The sequence below is a fragment of the Coregonus clupeaformis genome, unplaced genomic scaffold (assembly GCF_020615455.1).
Source record: "Coregonus clupeaformis isolate EN_2021a unplaced genomic scaffold, ASM2061545v1 scaf2937, whole genome shotgun sequence".
In the NCBI taxonomy this organism is placed as follows: domain Eukaryota; kingdom Metazoa; phylum Chordata; class Actinopteri; order Salmoniformes; family Salmonidae; genus Coregonus; species Coregonus clupeaformis.
Genome location: NW_025536391.1, coordinates 29,006 through 52,974, shown reverse-complemented (window position 1 = coordinate 52,974; position 23,969 = coordinate 29,006). Strand labels below are relative to the sequence as shown.

The window sequence follows — 23,969 nt, the reverse complement described above, 5'->3', positions numbered from 1 at the left end:
TGTGCTGATCACATCTGTGAATGAGAGCTAACCTGGAGCGTGTATTAATGGTGTTTCTGCAGCCATTGAGAGATCCAAGAGTGAGAATCTGGAGGGAGGAGGTGGGAGTGGCTGTGGTGCCCGGAGTAGTGGGCAGGATATTCCATGTCCACCCTGAGGGCCAATCAGAAACAGAAGGCTAACAGTGGGCAGGGCTGTTCCTCAGCCAGGACTCCATAGTCACAGTGTAAGCCAGGGACATTACATCAAGTCTTTCACATCTCAGGTGGACTGTCAATGAACGCTCAGACAGCAACATGAGATGACATAATCCATTATTTGTGTTACTGTTGAAGGAATCCAGGAGCAAGCAGTCCTTGAAGTTGTAAATACAATTTATTGATGACTCAAAATTACTAATTTTTTTTCTCTTTCGTAAATACAGTTGAATATCAAAAACGAATATATTACAGAAAATGTATTTATTTTTGAATGATCCATTTGTAGCATAGATGGTGGTGATGTATCATGATTTGAATGGAGGAGGAAGAGGGATAGTCTACATGTGTTCATGACAACATTACAGTAAAAAGGAAATTAATTGAAGAAACCCACCACTTTGTTTTTGTGTTTATAACAACCCCTGACTGTATGTTATCCTTTAAAATGAGATAGTCTCAGTCAATGTGCAAGGCCAATGTTCTTCATAGCAAATGACATCTTGACAACATCACAGTGTTGGGTAAATGAATCAGTGATTCCCTGTTTCTACAGTTGAAAGAACGCTGCTGTAACGGATGATAATGTGAAGTATTGTGTGGCCTATACGGTTTGGGGACTTTTGGTCATGCTCCAGGGCTTGACATTCACTTTTTTTGCTACTTGTCCTTTGGACAAGTAGGACAGATTTTATACTTGTCCAAAAGCTCAAATCACTTGTCCAAAAATAAAATAAATCTGTAACACCATATTAAGTGTTTCTAAATAAAATAATTGCATCAACATTTCTGTGGTCATATTTTGGCTAGGCTAGGTTAATTTGAAACAAGGTAAGACATGCTTAACAAAATGACATAAAACATCCAGGTTTAAAATAATCAAGTTTATGGTTAAATAGTTTCAAAATGCTGACCGCCTCTGCTCAGATTCAAGGTGGGTGATGTGCGGTGTGCAACATGCAATGTCCTTCACTCTCTGGTCTTGTGACCATTTGATCTGAAGGAACCGTGCCTCGAGTATGTCGACAGAATCAAGCCTTTAGACGTTAATGTTAATTATCCTTCATTATCTTTGTCAAACATGACTGGCCTTTAGACTATATTTATGTATCATTAAAGTTTGGCTTCATTTTCTGGCATTTGGACATGAGGCCCTAGCCAATATGCATATCGTCTACACTTTGACATGTAGGCTTTTTTATTTATGTACATGAAACATTTATTTGAATATTATTCCAATGTTGGCCTCTCTGATCCAAATCTTATCAGCGTAATTGTTTGATATTGTTATATATAAAAACATTTACTTGTCTATTCGGACAACTTCAATCTATATTCTTGTCAGACAATTTTTTGTTACTTGTCCCGGACAAGAGGACAAGCGTTAATGTCGAGCCCTGGTTCCTCTTTATATTTAGGGACTCTGTGACTCTGAAACCCAGGAAAACCATGTGGTTCGGTATAATGACTTTATTACTGTCAGGAATTGTACAAATCAATTGTACAATACTCTTAACAGCACAATAGCTGATTTCAAGCAATGCCACTGTGAATACTTTGAATTGGAACGACTACAGACCCAAGGAGTGCTCTGATGCCGGAAATAAACAGAAGAAATTACATCATGACCATGAGAGCCATTTAGAGCAGAAGTGAATGAATTGAATCCACAATGCTGAGCAACCCATTTTCTAAATGGAGTAGAGGAAACGCAGAATTATATATATTTTTTAAATAAAATAATACTTGTATGTAACAGTTTTCTGTACATATCAGCGAAACAAACCGTTAGAAAGGCATGAGCAGATTTCTACTTCTGGCAAGAGTGAAGGCGGCTTACAAATAATTGCTATTGCCAATCATAAAAAAGACTTAGAATCAATCCAGGTACGTTTTTGTTGTTGCTTATTTCCATTCAACTTGAAGCATTGCCTTCATGATATTATAGGTAGACTGTGTACAGATCATGTGATTCCCCAATGCCCCATATACAGTGGGGAAAAAAAGTATTTAGTCAGCCACCAATTGTGCAAGTTCTCCCACTTAAAAAAGATGAGAGAGGCCTGTAATTTTCCTCATAGGTACACGTCAACTATGACAGACAAAATGAGAAAAAAATCCAGAAAATCACATTGTAGGATTTTTAATGAATTTATTTGCAAATTATGGTGGAAAATAAGTATTTGGTCAATAACAAAAAGTTTCTCAATACTTTGTTATATACCCTTTGTTGGCAATGACACAGGTCAAACGTTTTCTGTAAGTCTTCACAAGGTTTTCACACACTGTTGCTGGTATTTTGGCCCATTCCTCCATGCAGATCTCCTCTAGAGCAGTGATGTTTTGGGGGCTGTCGCTAGGGCAACACAGACTTTCAACTCCCTCCAAAGATTTTCTATGGGGTTGAGATCTGGAGGCCACTCCAGGACCTTGGAAATGCTTCTTACGAAGCCACTCATTCGTTGCCCGGGCGGTGTGTTTGGGATCATTGTCATGCTGAAAGACCCAGCCACGTTTCATCTTCAATGCCCTTGCTGATGGAAGGAGGTTTTCACTCAAAATCTCACGATACATGGCCCCATTCATTATTTCCTTTACACGGATCAGTCGTCCTGGTCCCTTTGCAGAAAAAACAGCCCCAAAGCATGATGTTTCCACCCCCATGCATCACAGTAGGTATGGATGCAACTCAGCATTCTTTGTCCTCCAAACACGACGAGTTGAGTTTTTACCAAAAAGTTATATTTTGGTTTCATCTGACCATATGACATTCTCCCCAATCATCTTCTGGATCATCAAAATGCACTCTATCAAACTTCAGATGGGCCTGGACATGTACTGGCTTAAGCAGGGGGACACGTCTGCACTGCAGGATTTGAGTCCCTGGCGGCGTAGTGTGTTACTGATGGTAGGCTTTGTTATTTTGGTCCCAGCTCTCTGCAGGTCATTCACTAGGTCCCCCGTGTGGTTCTGGGATTTTTGCTCACCGTTCTTGTGATCATTTTGACCCCACGGGTGAGATCTTGCGTGGCGCCCCCAGATCGAGGGAGATTATCAGTGGTCTTGTATGTCTTCCATTTCCTAATAATTGCTCCCACAGTTGATTTATTCAAACCAAGCTGCTTACCTATTGCAGATTCAGTCTTCCCAGCCTGGTGCAGGTCTACAATTTTGTTTCTGGTGTTCTTTGACAGCTCTTTGGTCTTGGCCATAGTGGAGTTTGTAGTGTGACTGTTTGAGGTTGTGGACAGGTGTCTTTTATACTGATAACAAGTTCAAACAGGTGCCATTAATACAGGTAACGAGTGGAGGACAGAGGAGCCTCTTAAAGAAGAAGTTACAGGTCTGTGAGAGCCAGAAATCTTGCTTGTTTGTAGGTGACCAAATACTTATTTTCCACCATCATTTGCAATTAAATTCATTAAAAATCCTACAATGTGATTTTCTGGATTTTTTTTTCCTCAATTTGTCTGTCATAGTTAACGTGTACCTATGATGAAAATTACAGGCCTCTCTCATCTTTTTACGTGGGAGAACTTGCACAATTGGTGGCTGACTAAATACTTTTTTTCCCCACTGTATGGTACCCTGTTTCCTCAATTCAATAGGGATCAGCTGGAACACTGTTGGTTGTCTTCTACCAAGCACATCTCCAATTTGTCTGTAAATGACTCTGCCTCCTCTCCTCCTTTAACCTCCTCCCTTCCTCTCTCCATCCATCCACCCACCTATCCATCCGTCTTTAGAAGGCAGGGAAGAAGACGTAGCAGAGAAAGCAGAAGATGATGAAGCCGATGACCCAGTTGACAGAGTAGATATAGATAATGATCATGTCCATGTCGAAACGCCAGCCACGAGAATCGTCCTCAAAGTCCATGGTGTCCAGACGATACCCCCCATGGGGGAACTGACGCCTGGCTATCGGACTAGTTTGCCTTTGGAAACCTGGAGAAGGGTTGGAATGACAGGAAAAAATCAGGTTATTCCAACTTTTGGTCACACTTTATTTGGATAGTCCGGATGTTCATACTATCAACAAACTATCTGTTGATAAGCAACTGCTTGCTAAGGTTAGGATTAGGTTTAGGGTTGGAGTAAGGGTTAAGTTCAGGGTTAGGATAAGGGTTAAGGTTAGGGTTAGAGCTAGGATTAGTAGCTCAGTCCTGTGTAGCTCAGTTGGTAGAGCATTGCTGTGGGTTTGATTCCCACGGGGACCAGTATGAAAACAATTATTAAAATGTATGCACTCACTACTCTAAGTCGCTCTGGATAAGAGCGTCTGCTAATTGACTAAAATGTAAAAATGTAGATAGTTAGTTGAAATGTTACTGATAGTCTGTAGAGAATCTACAGATGGACTATCCAAATAAATCTGCATGTACGTTAATCTTGGAATACAAAGTGTACAGTAAGTGATAAATAATAATGATGCAATCATAGCATAATGGTAATAAATAAATACATTACCATATGGTCATCTCTATTTCGATACCAAGTTTAATTTTTGACTGTAAAATAAAACATAACCATTATGTTTTCTCAATCATCTCTATAGAAAGTTAATAACACTCACTTCAAAAATACGGAAAAGTTTCCTGCAGCTTGGGAGCGGCCATTTTGCACAGCTTGCCTTCTGGAAAGTCTGTTTCCGTGAGAGGTATTCTTTTGGGAAGAATGACCGTGCTGTGTGGTTCAACTCTGCAACACAGACACAGAACAATAAAAGGCCCTTCCTTGTTTACTATCTGATTGTTTTAGCATCAAACACTATCACAGTTTATCTTAAAACTATTTGGGTAGATTCTGGTTAGATGTTTGCACTTTTGTATTCTTGTGTGAAACACACAGGAATCAACATTTATTTGGAGACAAAATAAGTGTTTGATTTGAAGTAGATCAAGGTGCTCAGTCTCCCTCTGTCTCTCCTCTCAGAAAGCTACGGTTGTCCCCATTGTGACCTTGGCCTGGATAATCAGCAAAATAATCTCATCTACAAACCATGCTGTCCAATCATTGTCAAGCACCCTTAATGTCTATGAGGTTCTCACCAGTACATCCCCTCTGCTTTCTGTGGTGTTAGCCCTCAGCACACAAATCACCTGCATTCAATCACCTAACACGACGCATCTGTAATCAGTGTGCAAAAAACGAATAGTTTATATTTGTAACCCATGTTAACGTAGGTAGGGCAAAGGAAGCAAGAAAGGCCCAGGCTACATAAGCTTAGCTGGGGCAGATTTGACCCATTTTGAAACCTGCCTTTATTCCGTCCATAGCCCTCCATCATATTAATGTGTAAATAGAAGGCTCAGTTGTATTTTCTCTCATTGGTCTGAATGACTCATCTGCTAGACCCAAGGTGTGTAATACTCCCTGGAGGACTCTCTGCGGGAGGGTAGTGAAGCAATTAATTCCCTGTCTTAGGTCAGTTAGGATCACCACTTTATTTTAAGAATGTGAAATGTCAGAATAATAGTAGAGAGAATGATTTATTTCAGCTTTTATTTCTTTCATCACATTCCCAATGGATCAGAAGTTTACATACACTCAATTAGTATTTGGTAGCATTGCCTTTAAATTGTTTAACTTGGGTCAAACGTTTCGGGTAGCCTTCCACAAGCTTCCCACAATAAATTGGGTGAATTTTGGCCCATTCCTCCTGACAGAGCTGGTGTAACTGAGTCAGGTTTGTAGGCCTCTTTGCTCACACACGCCTTTTCAGTTCTGCCCACACATTTTCTATAGGATTGAGGTCAGGGCTTTGTGACGGCCACTCCAATACCTTGACTTTGTTGTCCTTAAGCCATTTTGCCACAACTTTGGAAGTATGCTTGGGGTCATTGTCCATTTGGAAGACCCATTTGCGACCAAGCTTTAACTTCCTGACTGATGTCTTGAGATGTTGCTTCAATATATCCACATAATTTCCCTTCTTCATGATGCCATCTATTTTTTGAAGTGCACCAGTCCCTCCTGCAGCAAAGCACCCCCACAGCATGATGCTGCCACCACCGTGCTTCACGGTTGGGATGGTGTTCTTCGGCTTGCAAGCATCTCCCTTTTTCCTCCAAACATAACAATGGTCATTATGGCCATTCTCCAAAAAGTAAGATCTTTGTGCAGTTGCAAACCGTAGTCTAGCTTTTTTATGGCGGTTTTGAAGCAGTGGCTTCTTCCTTGCTGAGCGGCCTTTCAGGTTATGTCGATATAGGACTCATTTTAAAGTGGATATAGATACTTTTGTACCTGTTTCCTCCAGCATCTTCACAAGGTCCTTTGCTGATGTTCTGGGATTGATTTGCACTTTTCGCACCAAAGTACGTTCATCTCTAAGAGACAGAACGCGTCTCCTTCCTGAGCGGTATGACGGCTGTGTGTTTATACTTGCGTACTGTTGTTTGTACAGATGAACGTGGTACCTTCAGGCGTTTGGAAATTACTCCCAAGGATGAACCAGACTTGTGGAGGTCTACAACTTTTTTCCCATGATGTCAAGCAAAGAGGCACTGAGTTTGAAGGTAGGCCTTGAAATACATCCACAGGTACACCTCCAATTGACTCAAATGATGTCAATTAGCCTATCAGAAGCTTCTAAAGCCATTATATCATTTTCTGGAATTTTCCAAGCTGTTTAAAGGCACAGTCAACTTAGTGTATGTAAAATTCTGACCCACTGGAATTGTGATACAGTGAATTATAAGTGAAATAATCTGTCTATAAACAATTGTTTGAAAATTACTTGTGTCATGCACAAAGTAGATGTCCCAACCGACTTGTCAAAACTATAGTTTGTTAACAAGAAATTTGTGGAGTGGTTGAAAAACGAGTTGTAATGACTCCAACCTAAGTGTATGTAAACTTCCGACTTCAACTGTATATATATACAGTGAGGGAAAAAGTATATGATCCCCCTGCTGATTTTGTACGTTTGCCCACTGACAAAGAAATGATCAGTCTATAATTTGAATGGTAGGTTTATTTGAACAGTGAGAGACAGAATAACAACAAAAACATCCAGCAAAATGCATGTCAAAAATGTTTTAAGTTGATTAGCATTTTTAATGAGGGAAACAAGTATTTGACCCCCTCTCAATCAGAAAGATTTCTGGTTCTCAGGTGTCTTTTATACAGGTAACGAGCTGAGATTAGGAGCACACTCTTAAAGGAGTGCTCCTAATCTCAGTGTGTTACCTGTATAAAAGACACCTGTCCACAGAAGCAATCAATCAATCAGATTCCAAACTCTCTCACCATGACCAAGACCAAATGTCAGGGACAATATTGTAGACCTACACAAGGCTGGAATGGGCTACAAGACCATCGCCAAGCAGCTTGGTGAGAAGGTGACAACAGTTGGTGCAATTATTTGCAAATGGAAGAAACACAAAAGAACTGTCAATCTCCCCTCGGCCTGCGGCTCCATGCAAGTTCTCACCTCGTGGAGTTGCAATGATCATGAGAACGGTGAGGAATCAGCCCAGAACTACACGGGAGGATCTTGTCAATGATCTCAAGGCAGCTGGGACCATAGTCAACAGGAAGACAATTGGTAACACACTACGCCGTGAGGGACTGAAATCCTGCAGCACCCGCAAGGTCCCCCTGCTCAAGAAAGCACATATACAGGGCCGTCTGAAGTTTGCCAATGAACATCTGAATGATTCAGAGGAGAACTGGGTGAAAGTGTTGTGGTCAGATGAGACCAAAATCGAGCTCTTTGGCATCAACTCAACTCGCCGTGTTTAAAGGAGGAGGAATGCTGCCTATGACCCCAAGAACACCATCCCCACCGTCAAACATGGAGGTGGAAACATTATGCTTTGGGGGTGATTTTCTGCTAAGGGGACAGGACAACTTCACTGCATCAAAGGGACGATGGACGGATGTACCGTCAAATCTTGGGTGAGAACCTCCTTCCCTCAGCCAGGGCATTGAAAATGGGTCGTGGATGGGTTTTCTAGCATGACAATGACCCAAAACACATGGCCAAGGCAACAAAGGAGTGGCTCAAGAAGAAGCACATTAAGGTCCTGGAGTGGCCTAGCCAGTCTCCAGACCTTAATCCCATAGAAAATCTGTGGAGGGGAGCTGAAGGTTTGAGTTGCCAAACGACAGCCTCGAAAACCTTAATGACTTGGAGAAGATCTGCAAAGAGGAGTGGAACAAAATCCCTCCTGAGATGTGTGCAAACCTGGTGGCCAACTACAAGAAACGTCTGACCTCTGTGATTGACAACAAGGCTTTTGCCACCAAGTACGAAGTCATGTTTTGCAGAGGGGTCAAATACTTATTTCCCTCATTAAAATGCAAATACATTTTTGTTGTTGTTATTCTGTCTCTCGCTGTTCAAATAAACCTACCATTAAAATTATAGACTGATCATGTCTTTGTCAGTGGGCAAACGTACAAAATCAGCAGGGGATCAAATACTTTTTTCCCTCACTGTATATATAACACCACCCAAAAGGGCACTTGACGAGTGCAAAGGAGCCGATTCTCTGGCACAGGTAGACCCCTATCTGTTCACGTGCCTGCTAGATGGTTCCACCATGGGTCTACTAACTGCAGTCTTTTATAGAGCAGTGGTCATGAGAGAGACAAGGAGAAAAGTGCTTGGATAATGTGCTCACCCTTCTGGAAGAAGACGTGGGTGATGGCGGTCCTGCAGAGTGGGCAGGGGGTGTTGGTCGGGCTGTTCTTGGCCAGGGTACGGAGGCAGGGCTCACAGAAGATGTGGTTACAGGGGTGGCACATGTAAGGGCTGAAGTAAATGTCCAGACACACAGCACAGATGAAGCCCTCTCTGTCCCCAGCACTCACATCCTCTTCCTCACTGCTGCTCGATGGGTTCCCTGTTGAATTCTGGGACACAGAACATGAGGGTTGTATCATTGTACTGTTATTTCAAAAGAACAGGACAAAACAGATAATCAGATCAGTTGGGTTCCCTGTGGAAGTCTAGGACATAAAATGGTTGAATAACATAACACAACCCACTCAAGACCAAGGTTAAATTCAAGGTCAAGGTCAGGTTGACAAAAATATTCAAGTAGATGCTGATGAGTTGTACTCCTGAAGGCTGAGAGAAACACCCTGCCATGTTAATATAAACTTTGACCTCTACTCTTAGAAAAAAGGGTTCCAAAGGGGTTAGTTCTTCAGCTGTCCCCATAGGAGAATCCTTTTGGTTCCAGGTAGAACCCTTTTTTGGGTTCCATGTAGAACTCTCAGTGGAAAGGTTTCTACATGGAACCCAAAGATGCCAAGGAGGGTGAATACTTTCGCAAGCCACTGTAAGCAGCTGTCAAATAAAAAAGGTGCTATATAGAACCTAAAAAGGGTTCTTCAGTTGTCCCCATTGGAAAACCCTTTGAAGAACCCTTTTAGGTTCTATATAGCACCTTTTTTATTTGACAGCTGCTTACAGTGGCTTCGTAAAGTATTCACCCTCCTTGGCATTTTTCCTATTTTGTTGCCCTTACAACCTGGAATTAAACATGATTTTTGGGGGTTGTATCATTTGATCCTGCTAGAAGGTGAACCTCGTCCCAGTCTCAAATCTCTGGAAGACCGAAACAGGTTTCCCTCAAGAATTTCCCTGTTTTAGCGCCATCCATCATTCCTTCAATTCTGACCAGTTTCCCAGTCCCTGCTGATTAAAAACACCCCCACAGCATGATGCGCACCACCATGCTTCAGTGTGGGGGATGGTGTTCTCAGGGTGATGAGAGGTGTTGGGTTTGCGCCAGACATAGCGTTTTCCTTGATGGCCAAAAAGCTCAATTTTAGTCTCATCTGACCAGAGTACCTTCTTCCATATGTTTAGTGAGTCTCCCACATGCCTTTTGGCGAACACCAAATGTGTTTGCATATTTTTTTTCTTTAAGCAATGGCTTTTTTCTGGCCACTCTTCCATAAAGCCCAGCTCTGTGGAGTGGACGGCTTAAAGTGGTCCTATGGACAGATACTCCAATCTCCACTGTGGAGCATTGCAGCGCCTTCAGGGTTATCTTTGGTCTCTTTGTTGCCTCTGATTAATGCCCTCCTTGCCTGGTCCGTGAGTTTTGGTGGGCGGCCCTCTCTTGGCAGGTTTTTTTTTTCTCACCAATTTGGACTATTTTGTGTATGTCCATTACATGAAATCCAAATAACAATCCATTACAGGTTGTAATGCAACAAATAGGAAAAACGCCAAGGGGGATGAATACTTTTGCAAGGCACTGTACCAAACAAACTCTACATGATTTCCAGTGACTGTGTATTTGTCTATAACGTGTTCTATTCCCCTGATATTATATTTCATGAAGCTCTATTTGATTTGTGGACAGGTGTACTGGTGCAGACCTGATTAAGGCAGGTGAGTTGAGGGTTTGGTAGATATGAAATACAATGGTGAAATCAGGTAACCAGTGAAGTAAGACACTGTTTGTAATGATGCTAGGCCTATATAATCTTCCAATATATTCTTCTGACAAAATTAATGTCAGTTAGTCAAGAATTTAGCTGCTACTGCATATTGCAAGTTTATGCAGTAGCTTTCTGATGAATCAAAGCTTTTATAGGGAACTGCTTTGCTCCAGTAACTAAAACCGAAGACATTGTGATTCCAATAACAATGTTACATTATTAACTTGGAGATTGGTTTGTATTAGCAGACACTCAAAATCTGGGAAAAGTCTGACATCCCACTGAGCCATTTATACAGATGTAGGATCTTAATTTGGAGCCAGTTTGCTACAGCAGGAAAATAATCCTGCAGGAACCGCAAATGTGAAATATGTATGATGTGTGGAATATAATGAATGGACATTATTTGTAGGGCTTGATAATTGTTTTGCTGGGGCAAATCAAGTCTGGACATTTTAAAGTGGAAATGACAATCTTTAGCCTTTTTCATTCTTAATAGTCTAAGGGGGGGGGTTCTAAGCTAACATGTGGAATGGTTTTAAGATGGTCATACCATGGATCATTTAGCTATAAAATTTTTAGGACCCCTTTATGTATAAAAAAATATGTATAATTTTTGGGGGATAATATATCGATTTTGGACTTTACTACTATAGCCCATAGAAACTCATTGAATAACACATTCATGAATGCAAAAACAAAACAATCCAAAAATAAATCATAAGGAATAAGGTTTTATAGAAGATATACGAAAGCTCAGAATTATTTATATATATATATATATATATATATATATATACAAAAAAGGGGTTAAATATGTGAAAAAAAAATATATATATACAGTATATTTCTTTTTTTACACATATTTAACCCCTTTTTTGGGTAGGCACAAAACTACGTCCATACTTCCATAAATGTTTTAAACCGGTACGCACCGGTTACCTTCAGACAAGTCCTGTGACACTTGTGAGGGTCGTAGAGAACACCACGGAGAACACCATTGTGTTCGTGAGAACCTCCCCTTTCCACTGTGGGGTCACATTAGATTGTAGCCCAAATGGATCGGACGCTACAAACAGAAGTTGGCACATCATCGTTACAACTTCAGGGCGAGTCCCGTGACACTTGTGGGGGTTCGTAAAGCAAAATGGAGAACACTATCATATTTGTGAGAGTCATAATAGTTTTGTAGGCCAAACCGTTCGAACACTACAGACGTTTTTGTGAGAAGACGTCTCATGGTCTGACAAACACCGCTGTAGCTCGGCCACCTTCCACCAGAGATGCGGAAGGCCGCAATAGGCGGATGCGGTGGATTGAGACGCAGCCCATGCAAAAAAACTAATCTCTAGCTTAAAAACGACGGATGTTGATGGGGATTTTTGTATTATGTTACTTAGATTGATGTACCAGTGCGTCAATATACTAGGGGTTTTTAAACCTTGAATTAACTACAAGTTTGTAACAAAAGAGTGATCACATTAAGATCCTACATCTGTAAGGCTGGCACACAACTGAAGTTTGAACTGGGGCAGCAGACATACAACTATTTTGCTCGGGGGTATGTCTACAGTGGTGCGCCTGAGATGTGAGATATTTGGCAGATGAAGCACATCAGAAAATAGGAAGCAGACAGCCCAGTTCTTCAGACACTCTAGGGGAACACACAACACTGATAAAAACCCATTAATGCACACCTCAAGCACACTGTATTTGTTTTTAAATGTATCTATTCTACCTTATTGTTACCAGGAAGTACTCTTTCTTTTTGTGTGAGAGAGAGAAAGACAGAGAGAGAGAGAGAGCGAGAGAGAGAGAGAGAGAGAGAGAGAGAGAGAGAGAGAGAGAGAGAGAGAGAGAGAGAGAGAGAGAGAGAGAGAGAGAGAGAGACAGAGAGAGAGAGAGAGAGAGAGAGAGAGAGAGAGAGAGAGAGAGAGAGAGAGAGAGAGAGAGAGAGAGAGCAGAGAGAGAGAGAGAGAGAGAGAGAGAGAGAGAGAGAGAGAGAGAGAGAGAGAGAGAGAGAGAGAGAGAGAGAGAAAGAGAAAGAGAAAGAGAAAGAGAAAAGAGAGAGAGAGAGAGAGAGAGAAGAGAGAGAGAGAGAGAGGTCATGCTCAACATGTGCTCCTGATTTATTTCAGTTTTTTTCTTTTAGAATGAGATAAACACTTCGAATCTAAAAATAATTCAAGGCAAGAAGTGATGAACAACAACTCTATTAAATCAGAATAGAAAAAAAGTAACTTGCGCCTCAAATTAAGAAGTTGACTCTCACTAGCTAGCTACACAACAAAACCTAGCCAGCAGGCTAACAAGCCAGCCAGAAAAATTGAGCTAGGACAAACCTAGCAAGGAGTTAATACAACTACATCAAACGACCAAACTGAGTGAGTAAATCAAAAAGAAGCACGGACTCCAACTTTAAACATATCTTCTGTTTTTGTGTGTGAAGATTTTTCACTCTTTTTGCTGGTTTTTGAGCTAAACAGGAGCTAGCTAGCAACAGCAGCAGACAAACAAAACTGGTTGCCATAGCAACAGTGCAGCAGAACAGAGCAGCAGCAGCAGTAGTAGCAGAGCCCACAGGCACCATGTCCCCACTCCCCCTCAGCGCTGAGTCCATTTTCTACCCTCCAGAAGCCAAAAATGACACAACAAGGAAAGCTTTTAAACAGAATCTACTAAAGGGAGGCCAGAAACCCTTTTCACAGACCTCTACAAAAACGGTGATGTGAGTAATCTCATCTTTCTCACTGACCAGCCAAATGCATGGCGCTCAGCAGTCTGCTCTCACTACCCATCCGTAAAGAAAGAGGGAATCTGTAATGGGTGGAAGCTGAAAGTGAAAGAGACAGATGACCCTGACAGCACCATGATAACAATCAACCTCTACAAGACTGGGACTGTCATGGTGCAAGGTAACCTTAGGCTGTTTGAAACAGACTTTCAGACCATTAAGGAGAGAGCAGAGAGAGAAGGACACCACCAGTGACATGCCCTCCCACAAGACAAACTCCACCAGCACCACCCTCACCCCCCACTATCCCCACCCAAAAGGCACATCCAGCACCTCTCTTCCCACCATAGTGGAGGACACGCCCCAGGAGGAGAGCGACCCCCTCAGTGCAGAGCAGGCTCAGGCCCTCCTCACCACCATGGCTGCCATGAGGATCAGTTCACCACACTGGAGGGAGAGGTGGTCCTGCTTCAGGGAGAGTGTGAGCAAACAGCAACCAGACATCCACACCTTAGAAGAGCTCCTAACCAAGGTGCGGACAGAGCAGGACAGCAGCCTTGCAACACAGTTGAAAGAAGTTCAGCAAGAGAGAGACGGACTCAAGAGAGAGCTGGCTGATCTAACAAAGGAGGTGAGAGAGCTCCAGAAAGACAGGCAGAGCAGTAATAACGAGCTGACCACACTAAGAGAGGAGCTGCAAGAGAGAAAGAGAACAGAGGACAGACTGCAGGAGCAGCTAGATCACCACTCTATGACCTGCCATCACACAGCAGAGGAGCCCACCTCAACCAGCCAGGCCTCCCCAGCCCTGCCGGCTGCATGCCTCTCCCCCAGCCCCCAAAACAGCCTCACACTGACAGCGGCACCGGCACAGACCAGCCACACCCCAGCTCCAACACCCACCAGCCCCAACTCTACCCCCTCCAGTCCAGAAGAAACACTGGCTGAGATTGTCCTGTTGATGGACTCAAATGGGAAGTTTGTTCAGGAGAAGAAACTTTTCCCTAGACACAAAACGAGAAAGGTGTGGTGCCCAACAACACAGAGTGCCATGGCGCTGCTTGATAAGACCCAGCTTGGGTCGCCAAGCCACATAATCATACACACCGGAAGCAACGACCTGCGTGCTCAGCAGGAGAGGGTGGCGACTTCACTACGGGGAGTGATTGAGAAGGCCTCTGCAATCTTCCCCAACTCAAGGATCGTGGTGTCAACCCTTCTACAGAGGAAGGACTTCCACCCTGCCACAATCCAAAGAATAAACGCCAGCCTCTCCCGGGACTGTGCCCTGCAGACCCAATGTACACCTGGCCCACCATCCCACCCTCGATCTTGACTGTCTCTATGACCATGTTCACCTGTACAGGGAGACAGTCCCCATCCTTGCTAAGACTCTCAGGACGTCGCTTTAAACCGCATCCCGACCTCTCCACCCAGGAACAGCGGAGCAATCTCCACCCCCCGAGATCACCGAGACAACACCCCGGACCAGTACCCTGGACCCCCAGCCACGGCCACAGCACCACTCAACCTCAATGCCCACCACATCCAGCGCAGCACAGACCACCCCAGCCCAGCTTCAGACCCACCCAGACGAGGCCTAACACCCCCTCCCCCACCACAGACCCACACCTGGAGGAGCCACAGCCCGGCAGACAGAGCTATGCACAAGCTGTGAGAGGAGCAACTGGTCCAGCTCCCACCAACGAAATGAGTGACATCAAACAAATGCTGAATCTACTATGCTCACATGTGATAGGCCGAGGGTCATGGTAAGATGAGCACAAGAACTCCACCATCCTCACACTACATCCACCCAAGTGGCATGACACAAATACTATCTTAAATGATAAACAAATCACATTTGCATAATAAGAGTTTACCTTAATTGAAAAATCATATTTTAATAGTTCTTGTTGGATTGTGAGTGTTTATCTCATTTTGAATGTAAAGAAAAAACAGTTATGAAGTCTTTTTACGTTGCATGTTGGAATTTACAAGGCTTGAAGTCCTCTGCTTTTGGGTTAAAGAGCAGAAACCCAGACTTCCTTAAAGAAATTGATGATGTTGATATTGTAGTACTACAGGAAACATGGTGCAGAGGTGATGTTTCCACTGGCTGTCCACTAGGTTATAGGGAGATAATCGTACCATCCACCAAATTAAAAGGAATCACACAGGGCAGAGACTCAGGGGGAATGCTAATATGGTATAAATCTGAACTAACTAATTCAATCGAATTGATCAAAACAGGAGAATTCTTTATCTGGCTAAAAATCAACAAGGAGGCTATCTTAACAGATAAAAACGTCTTCCTCTGTGCCACATACATTCCCCCCTCAGAGTCACCCTACTTCAATGAAGAGAGTTTCTCCATTCTAGAAGGGGAGATTAGTCACTTTCAGGCCCAAGGCAATGTGCTGGTCTGTGGAGACCTGAATGCTAGAACAGCAGAAGAACTAGACACCATTAACAGTCATGGGGACAAACACCTACCGGGAAGCAACAACCTTTCCCTCCCCCACATACCCCCTAGAAACAACTATGACAAAGTGAAAAACAAAAATGGAGTACAGCTCCTGAAGCTCTGTCGAACACTGGGTCTGTACATAGTCAATGGTAGGTTAAGAGGGGGACTCTTTTGGTAGGTACACCTACAGCTCATCCCTTGGCAGCAGTACTGTAGACTACTTCATCACAGACCTTAACCCAGAGTCTCTCAGAGCCTTCACAGTCAGCCCACTAACACCTCTCTCTGACCACAGTAAAATCACAGTGTATCTGAAAAGAGCAGAACCCAACCATGAAGCATCACGGCCCAATAAATTACATGGTACTAAACAGACCTATAGATGGAGTGCAAACAGTACAGAAATCTACCAAAAAGCAATTAGTAGCCAAAAAATACAATCTCTCCTGGACAACTTTTTAGCATTAACATTCTCCTACACCAATGAAGGTATAAATTTGGCCGTTTGGAACATAAACTTTATATTTGACAAATTAGCCTCCTTGGCTAATCTTAAGAAACATAAGAGCAAACCAAAAATAATAGATCATGAAAAATGGTTTGATAATGATTGCAAAAATCTAAGAAAGTCATTGAGAAATATATCTAATCATAAACACAGAGACCCAGACAACAAAAATATACGTCTTCAATATGGGGAAACACTGAAGCAATACAAACACACCCTAAGAACAAAAAAGGAACAGCACATTAGAAATCAGCTGGATGTGATTGAGGAATCCATAGAATCAAACCACTTCTGGGAGAATTGGAATAAATTAAACAAACCTCATAAGGAGGAATTGGCTATCCAAAATGGGGATATGTGGAGAAATCACTTTGCAAACCTCTACAGCAATATAACAAAGAGCCCAGAACAACAAGATATACAAGAAAAATTACAAATCCTTGAATCAGCAGTCAAAGACTATCAGAATCCTGTGGATACCCCAATTACAGAACAAGAATTATTGGAAAAACTTTGCACTCTCCAACCCAAAAAGGCCTGTGGTGCTGATGGTATTTTAAATGAAATGATCAAATATACAGACCACAAATTCAAATTGGCTATACTCAAACTCTTCAACATTATCCTAACCGCAGGTATTTTCCCCCGATATTTGGAACCAAGGATTGATCACACCAATTTATAAAAATGGAGACAAATTTGACCCAAATAATTACAGAGGAATTTGAGTTAACAGCAACTTGGGGGAAAATTCTCTGCAGTATCATAAACAGCAGACTACATAATTTCCTTGATGAACACAACGTCCTAAGCAGAAGCCAGATTGGATTTGTAAAAATGATCGTACAACAGACCACATTTACACCCTCCAGACTCTAATTGACAAACAAGTAAATCAAAACAAAGGCAAAATCTACTCGTGTTTTGTAGACTTCAAGAAAGCATTTGATTCAATTTGGCACAAAGGTCTTTTTACAAACTAATAGAAAGTGGTATTGGAGGGAAACATATGATGTTATTAAATCAATGTACACTAAAAACAAATGTGCGATTAAAATCGGCAACAAGCAAACAGACTTCTTCTCTCAGGGACGTGGAGTGAAACAGGGCTGCCCAATAAGTCCAACACTATTTAACATCTACATTAACGAATTGGCAAAAACATTAGAAGAATCGTCAGCACCTGGTCTCACCCTACACAACACTGAAATCAAGTGTCTGCTGTGCGCAGAGATGACCTGGTGCTACTGTCTCCCACTAAGGAGGGGTTACAGCAGCATCTAGATCATCTGCACAGATTCTGTCAGACCTGGGCCCTGACCGTTAATCTAAAAAACGAATATAATGATATTCCAAAAAGGTCAGGAAATCAGGCTGACAAATATAAATTCTATTTGGACACAGTTCTATTAGAACACACCAAAAATTACACATATCTAGGACTAAATATCAGCAACACAGGTAGCTTTCACATGGCTGTGAATGAGCTGAGAGACAAAGCAAGAAGAGCATTCTATGCCATTAAAAGGAATATTAAAATCGAAATTCCAATTAGAATCTGGCTCAAAATTTTCCAATCAGTTATAGAACCAATTGCTCTATATGGCAGCGAAGTATGGGGTCCGCTCTCTAATACTGAATTTACCAAATGGGACAAACATCCAATCGAAATACTGCATGCAGAGTTTGCAAGACTGTATTGCAAGTGCAAAGAAAAACTCCAAATAACGCATGTAGAGCAGAATTGGGCCAATACCCCCCTCCTTATTCGAATAGAAAAAAGAGCCATCAAATTTTACAACCATCTAAAAACAAGTGACCCCAAAACATTCCATCACACAGCTCTACTATGTCAAGAGATGAAACAAGAGAAGAGTCCCCTCAGCCAGCTGGTTCTGAGGCTCAGTTCACTAACCAAAACCAACCTCATAGAGCCTCAGGACAGCACTCAGAAAATCTGGCCCAACCAAATCGTCACAAAGCAAAAGAAAAATATATCACCTATTGGAAAGACACCACAAAAAAATCAAAGTAAACTTCCAATGCTATTTGGCTCTAAACAGACAGTACATGGTGGCAGACTATCTGACCACTGTGACTGATAGAAAACTGAGAAAAACACTGACTAGGTACAGACTCAGTGAGCACAGTCTGGCTATAGAGACCGGTCGTCACAGGCAAACCTGGCTGCCCAGAGAGGACAGGCTGTGCTCACTCTGCCCCGGGGAGAGGTAGAGACAGAGCTGCATTTCCTATTACACTGTGACAAATACTCAGACCTAAGAGAATCTTTCTTTCCCAAAATTATCATTCAGTACAACGAATTTGAAACTATAAAAGAGGAAGAAAAAATCAAATATTTATTGGGTGAAAAGCCAAAATGTGCGATTTTGGCAGCCAAATATGTGTCCTCCTGCCACAACCTGAGGGACAGCCAGTGAAAAGTGTAATGTAATGTCAATAATATTTCCTGTTTTGTTTTGGCTTTCATAGCATGTAATGTGTCTTCTCAGTCACGTTGAGATTGGTCGACTACTACTGCTTTAATGTATTGTTATTCTCATTAATATTGTTGTTGTAGTTGCTGTTAATGGTAATCCCATTTCCACTACTACTATTATTATTGCTGTTGGTCCCACCATTTTTGTTATATGTATACTTTGACAATGTAAGTAATTTAACTTGCCATGTCAATAAAGTCTATTGAATTGAATTGAATTGATTTGAATTGAGAGAGAGAGAGAGAGAGAGACTACAGCTGTAAGGAAGGCTACTTGATGTGGCTCCACAGTCGACTCACTGAACCCTATCAGGGACTCTGGCTGAAACTTGCCCGACACAGATCTAGGATCCGCGTACCCTCTTCCAATCCTAACCTACATCATTAGTGGGGGAAAGGCTAGAGTCTGGATCAGCATCTGGGGGCATCTTCATCCTACTCCCTCTCAGGGCTCCCATCCCTACCGCTTCTTTACTCATGGGGTTTGGTATGTTTGTAGCCTACAGGAGCCTGGAGGTCCTCCCATCGTAATTACCATTATCACACCCAGGGGGAACTCTAGTGATTTCACTGCTACCGTGCAGCCGCCTCTCAAAAGTGTGTCATTGTCACAGAACACAACACCTACCACTGAACAGTCCTCTAATCACACACACACACACACACACACACACACACAGCGTTGGAAGCAGCTGTCCCCAAGCTGAGCAGAAAAACACAGTCCAGCCAGCACTCCCGAAGACACAGCCAGAACAACACCAAATAGTAGCCACGGATACAGCGTGTTCTTAAACCCTGACCCTGTGGACTCACGGTGTATAGTAGCCACGGATACAGTGTGTTCTTAATTCAGTGTTCTTAAACCCTGACCCTGTGGACTCACGGTGTTTAGTAGCCACGGATACAGTGTGTTGTTAATTCAGTGTTCTTAAACCCTGACCCTGTGGTCCCACGGTGTATTCAGGCTTTCGTTTCATTCCAATACTAACACACCTAATGATGAGTTGAAGCAGGTGTGTTAGCTGTGGGTCCCCACTAGATATTAAAGAACACTGCTCTAACACAGCCCAGACTCCTCTGTCCCTGGGCTGCACAGGAACAGAACACTTCCTGTAGTGCAGAGACTGAAAAAGCAGGAACAAACCATGCCTGAAATGTGCTTACATTACATGAATCTCAAAATATGAATCTGAAACGGGACCAAAGGCACATGGTCCCATGATGTACACAGAGAGAATCTGGCTACAGGACAATACACACAGTCTGAGAGTACTGATCTGTATCAGAGTGTGGGTCAGTCCTTCTCTGTTTTTAGCAAACTTGTCAGTGTCTTACAAAACAAGGCAAGGCAACACTGTATACAGAAGCAGGAACAGCCTGGTACTCAAAACTAGTACCCGTATTGCCACACTCAGTGGTGTAAAGCACTTAAGTAAAAATACTTGAAAGTACTACTTAAGTAGTTTTTTTGGGTATCTGTACTTTACTTTACTATTTCTATTTTTGACAACTTTTACTATTACTTCACTACATTCCTAAAGAAAATAATGTACTTTTTACTCCATACATTTTCCCTGACACCCAAAAGTAACCGTTACATTTTGAATGCTTAGTAGGACAGGAAAATTGTCTAATTCATACACTTATTAAGAGAACGTCCCTGGTCATCCCTACTGCCTCTGATCTGGCGGTCTCACTAAACACATGCTTCGATAGTAAATGATGCCTGAGTGTTGGAGCATGCCCCTGGCTATCCGTAAATAAATAAATAAATAACAAGTAAATGATGCCATCTGGTTTGCTTTATATAAGGAATTTGAAATTATTTATACTTTTACGTTTACTTTTGATATTTACGTATATTTTAAAATTACATTTACTTTTGAAACTTAAGTATATTTAAAACCAAATACTTTTAGACTTTTACTCAAGTATTATTTTACTGGGTGACTCACTTTTACTTGTCATTTTCTATTAAGGTATCTTTACTTTTACTCAAGTATGAAAATTGGGTACTTTTTCCACCACTGGCCACACTATATTCTGTTCACAGTTATTTATTTTATTTAGCCAACCACTTCATTTACACACACAGCATTTAAATTGGCATCTTCCAAGTAGTCATCTAGCCAACTACTTAACTCCATCCATTGCCACAGCAAGTTATTCATAACAATTCACAAAACCAATCTGATAATCATATGGCCACAATGATATCGGCTAGGAGCACATTGTATGTTGTGTAATGTGTATGGCAGCTTCTACATACGGTATGCTAATTGACATCATGTCCACAGAGAATGATGGCAGAAACTAAACAACAGCCAGTCACAATCATTCCAGTCCAGCAATGTGCCTGTGGATCTGCATCGACCAATCAGACTGGAATCTGTTCTTTTGTTTGGGTGGTTTTGAAGGGCTCTCTGCCCAAGCCTCATCATGCAGCCCATTCAGATATAACCCCACCTTAACTGCACAGACAATGGCTATTGAGACAAGCTGGTGGGGCTTGTCGATAGTCAGCGGGACACCCACACTCACAGACACACACACACACACACACACACACACTGACATTGATGGGCCTGTAAAGTCAGTCATCAGCCCACCAAGTCACTGAATATACAACAAAGCTCTGTCCTTGACATATCTGGTTTGGCACAGTGACCCGTTGGCTAAAGCAACACACTGTAACCTAGTCTATTGAGAGACATTGTCTGTCTGGTACAGAACTGATCCATTTTACATATGGTATAGTATACACATGCTACAGTGTGCAGAAACACACACACATACAAGTTGTAACGAACACAGCAGAGAGCACACAGTGCACTGCTTGGTATTTGTGTGAATGATACACTGTTGTGGTAGAGTTAAAGGCTTTCAAAAAATACTAATGATAATGGGCTCTTAGTTGGATCAATAAAGGAAACTCAAGCTTGTGTGAGAGGTTTTAATGGCCTTTGTATTAAAATGCATCAGAAGATTCCGTTCTATACAGCTGATCATGCTTTCAGGAAGCGAGGCCAACAGAGTGATGGCTTCAGACTGTAATCAGACAAAGGATCAGATACCTACAGTATCTGACATTAAAGGGGAAGTTCAGTATTTTACAATGTTGTGTTAGATGGTTCCTCAGCCTGAAAGTAGTCTACGGATCAAAATAAACTGTAATCCATTGTTTGGTATTCTTTAAGCAGCCGGTAATAACTTTAGCTAACTTTAGCCACCACTAGATAAGGGCATACGGTCTCACCTGTGTATTGTCCTGCTGGCTCTGTCTCCATCGCTCTCTCCTCCTCTGCCTCCTCCTCTGCCTCCTCACCCTGTTCCTCTCTCTTTTACTCATCCTCCTATCCATCGCTGAAGGAGCAGGGGACGAGGGAAGAGCAGGAGTTAGGGTCTGAGTCACCACCCCCAGCAAACCACTACCCTCTGGCTCTTCTTCCTCCTCCTCCTCCTCCTCCTCATCCTCATCCTCCTCATCATCATCATCATCCTCTTCCTCTTCCTCTTCCTCCTCCTCTTCCTCCTCCTCCTCCTCTTCCTCATCTTCCTCTTCCTCTCCCAGATCTAAGCTGCTGTTGGAGAGGAGGCGTGTCCGAGTCCTTCCTCTCGGAGATGATCGGCCAATCCTCATCCCTGATCCTGGCTCACCCCGGAATGCACCTGGCTGTCTAACGGCGTGCATGCCACGTCGCGTTTCCGTAATGCCAGTACCTGCCGGCGACGGTCTCCTTGACGACAGAGTGGAAGTTCTGATTCGGATAGACGGGAGGAGTAAGGCAGGAGAGATGGAGGTTGTGCCAGATCGTTGGTAGCTGGCATGGGGGCGTCCAGGTGAGGGTAGTCCGCTCTGCAGTCTCCCCTGACCCTCTGGAGCCTCCATGGTGGTAGTTTGGAGAGGGTTGGCATTACTGTTTGAAAAGCTTTGTGTCCTATCCCTCTCGCCCTCTCTGTCCCTCGTTCTCACTCTCTCTCCCTGTCTGGGTTTCTATCCTGGTCACTCTCTTTGTCTCTCTCGTGGTCTCTGGTCTCCCTGTCTGTGTTTCTGTCCTGGTCACTCTCTTTGTCTCTCTCTTGGTCTCTGGTCTCCCTGTCTGTGTTTTTGGCCTGGTCACTCTCTTTGTCTCTCTCTTGGTCTCTGGTCTCCCTGTCTGTGTTTATCCTGGTCACTCTCTTTGTCTCTCTCTTGGTCTCTGGTCCCTCTCTCTCTCTCTCTCTCTCTCTCTCTCTCTCTCTCTCTCTCTCTCTCTCTCTCTCTCTATTTCTCTCACCTGAACTCTCTCTATTTCTGTCCTTCTCTCTCTGTTTCTCTCACCTGCACTCTCTCTATCTCTGTCCTCTCTCTCTCTCTCTCTCTCTCTCTCTCTCTCTATTTCTCTCTCCTGCACTCTCTATCACTCTCTCTCTATTTCTCTAACCTGTACTCTCTCTTTCTCTGTCCCTCTCTCTCTCTCTGTTTCTCTCACCTGCTCTCTCTATCTCTGTCCCTCTCTCTCTCTCTCTCTCTCTCTCTCTCTCTCTCTCTCTCTCTCTCTCTCTCTCTCTCTCTCTCTCTCTCTCTCTCTCTCTCTCTCTCTCTCTCTCTCTCTCTCTCTCTCTGTTTCTCTCACCTGAACTCTCTCTATTTCTGTCCTTCTCTCTCTGTTTCTCTCACCTGCACTCTCTCTATCTCTGTCCCTCTCTCTCTCTCTCTCTCGGTTTCTCTCACCTACACTCTATCTCTCTCTCTCTCTCTCTATTTCTCTCACATGCACTCTCTCTGTCTCTGTCCTTCTCTTTCTCTGTTTCTCTCTCCTGCACACCCTCGTTCTCTGTTCCTCTCCCAATCTCGGTCTCTATTCCTCTCTCCTGCACTCTCTCTGTACCTCTCTCTCTCTCTCTTTCTCTGTCCCTTTCTCTGTAGTCCTTTCTATGTGCTTTTCTCCCAGGAGGCGCCAGCCTTGATGGCTGCTCCACCCCAGCTGAGCGAGCCTCTCTCTCTGGTCCACCTGTATCTATGTATCTTAAATGAGGCCTGACCTCCAGACACAAGGCTTCGCCCATATGGCCCAGCTCACTATCACTGTCTTCACCACTACCACCACCACCACCACCACTGCCATACACACTAGTGGCTCCCCACATGTGAGCACATGATCCAGCTCTCT

The 23,969-nt window shown here is 43.0% G+C and overlaps 1 protein-coding gene across 1 annotated transcript; it reads right to left on the bottom strand.

The window, feature by feature from the left end:
• Nucleotides 1-3,939: 3,939 nt before the first annotated feature.
• On the bottom strand, nucleotides 3,940-22,268 carry LOC123489276 (E3 ubiquitin-protein ligase RNF180-like). The gene is made up of 3 exons (XM_045219958.1): nucleotides 22,073-22,268; nucleotides 8,828-9,059; nucleotides 3,940-4,142 (listed from the first exon to the last, which is right to left on the bottom strand). The coding sequence occupies exons 1-3, from the start codon at nucleotides 22,175-22,177 to the stop codon at nucleotides 3,940-3,942; spliced, it is 540 nt and encodes a 179-aa protein (XP_045075893.1). The 5' UTR covers nucleotides 22,178-22,268.
• Between the last annotated feature and the right edge of the window lie 1,701 nt (nucleotides 22,269-23,969).

Coding starts and splice junctions, on each gene's coding strand:
- LOC123489276 (XM_045219958.1), bottom strand. CDS start 22,177: ATGGATAGGAGGATGAGTAAAAGAGAGAGGAACAGGGTGAGGAGGCAG. Junction 9,060..22,072: donor GCCAGCAGGACAATACACAG/GTGAGACCGTAT, acceptor TCTGTGTCCCAG/AATTCAACAGGGAACCCATC. Junction 4,143..8,827: donor CCACGTCTTCTTCCAGAAGG/GTGAGCACATTA, acceptor ACCCTTCTCCAG/GTTTCCAAAGGCAAACTAGT.